This window comes from Schistosoma mansoni, chromosome 3 (assembly GCF_000237925.1).
Source record: "Schistosoma mansoni strain Puerto Rico chromosome 3, complete genome".
Taxonomy (NCBI): domain Eukaryota; kingdom Metazoa; phylum Platyhelminthes; class Trematoda; order Strigeidida; family Schistosomatidae; genus Schistosoma; species Schistosoma mansoni.
In genome coordinates this window covers 18,902,212-18,904,331 of record NC_031497.1, presented here as the reverse complement: position 1 = coordinate 18,904,331, position 2,120 = coordinate 18,902,212, and the positions used below count along the sequence as shown (strand labels likewise).

Below are 2,120 nucleotides of genomic sequence, written 5' to 3'. Positions count from 1 at the left end.
TAGAAAACCAGACAAATCTTAATATGGCAGAAAGGGATTGGCACATATCTATGGCGTTTTACCCCCGGAGTTCAAGCCCCAATCTCGATCCAAAAATAGGTCGTATGACTTAACGGGATTTGTGTCTAACATCCTTAACATGAAGTTTTCTTTCACTCTTTAGCAAAGTTTCAATTTTAGGTCGAGTATTCTTATGCATTATACAGACCTCGTACTTCAATCAACAGAGTTCGCCGTATGAGTATTACCATAAGGATTCACAAATTATTGAACCTTTTGTTTTGTTACTTTCTGTCTAACAGTCAGTCGCGGAATTAGTGAATTTCAGGCGTGATGCGTTACTTGGCTGCGTTTCTACTCTGTCAGTTAGGTGGTAAAGAGACGCCTACTGAAAATGATATCAAGACTGTCCTAAACTCTGTTGGCATTGAGCATGATTCTGAGAGACTCGAAAAAGTAAGCTGGCAGTTATAAGTTAACTTTGTAGCTGTTGTCTTCGTTGTCTGGCAAAGATATCCCACAACTGATTGCTGAAGGATCCAAGAAGTTGTCCTCCATGCCATCAGCCTGTGCTGTTGTCTCTGCTGCACCTTCTTCGGCAGCACCAGCTAAGACTGAAGCCCCGCAAGCAGATGTCAAGCCTGCAAAGGTGGAGGTCAAGGAAGAGTCCGAATCTGAAGAAGATATGGGCTTTGGGCTTTTTGATTAGTACACTTGAAAATAAATGAAGTACGGTTAAGATGCTTGTATTTTAAATTCATGGGTGATCTGAGTTCATGTCGCTGTAAATTTTAATGTCATAGAGTCGATCCTTTTATATGCTACTTCATTGCGTTTATTTGCACTGTGATTGATCAAGTTTACATCCGATATCGTATAAGAACAATAGGTTTGTGAAAAACTCCGTTACTAAAGTAGCTGCAACGTTTACCTAAAACTGGTAAATTAAATGTTTCTAGATCCCTGTACAAGCCAGGATACAATGCATTATAGTTCTTAGTCATCATGCATTCTCATGCACTGATTGGTTGATATTAGTACAACGTAACTACAAATTTTCTTGTTCTCTAGAATAAATTTCCTGTCATTGCCAGATCAACGCGTCTCGAATTTCTGCTATGAGCGTCCACTGACCCAAGATTTATTGACGTCATCTATTTCGTGTTCTGTTTGTGTTATGGTTAGTCTTTCGCCTTCGCTCGGCACGTGCGCAGTAGTGTCACAGTAAGTGGTCGGATTGCAATATTGATTTTATGCAATCAGCACGCATATGTCCAGATCTGCTTGATTATAAACGGTGATTTGTCGTTCTTCTATAGTTAGCCATTCTAAAATAGGAAGACTTGAACATCCTACAGTTCTTAAGCTCAAGTATGATTGAGAATCCATGATTTCATTTTTTTCCGGTCTCTACTAGTGTGATTTGGTTGTCCCTCGAAACGTACACATTTTGGCAAGTGTATCCCACATAAATGATTCCTGTTTGTATGAAGTACATACTGTTTCTCATGGGCATTGTTGCAATGACTATGTTCATGTTGTAAAACGAAGTAACGGGTTTAGGCGTCGGGCAGTCAATCTGTACTGTAGCTGAATCAAGCCGTGTCATTGCATTGCTTATCATTTTATGATTGTCTAATGCAGTCAGCTATCGTCAATTCCTATTTATTTATGTGTGTGGATATTCTCAGTAAAGTATTTTACGGATATCGATGGCAAGTGCATTTTTTCACTGAGTGCTCTTTATTTTGCGTTAGAAAGTGCGCCTGATAGTCCATTATGTATCCCATACTGCGGATCTATCGTTGTTCACCATTTCTAGACAGTTATTCCATATTCATGAGGACAGATATGCTGGCCAAGCTAAATGCGAATAAACTCGGGCTTCCTGCGAAACGCACCGACCTGGCATTGATGTGTCACTGAATTATTTCTGATAAAATGTACATTTTTGTTACGGGTATTTTTTACCTATAGAATATGAAAACAAAAACTCGTTTCAGCCATCATAGGTATGTTCGCGCACGTTGGTTCCGAGATAGGTATAAGAGCGAACTAGCTATGTTTAGGGTATCACTGGGTAAAAATTATGAATGTCAATATCTTAATGTATAGTGCAA

At 39.2% G+C, this 2,120-nt stretch overlaps 1 protein-coding gene across 1 annotated transcript; it reads left to right on the top strand.

Moving 5' to 3' along the window:
- Window positions 1–295: 295 nt before the first annotated feature.
- On the top strand, window positions 296–741 carry Smp_029820 (putative 60s acidic ribosomal protein P2). The gene is made up of 2 exons (XM_018799521.1): window positions 296–456; window positions 488–741. Exons 1-2 carry the CDS (start codon window positions 334–336, stop codon window positions 707–709), a joined length of 345 nt encoding a protein of 114 aa, XP_018651301.1. The 5' UTR covers window positions 296–333; the 3' UTR covers window positions 710–741.
- Window positions 742–2,120: the final 1,379 nt, after the last annotated feature.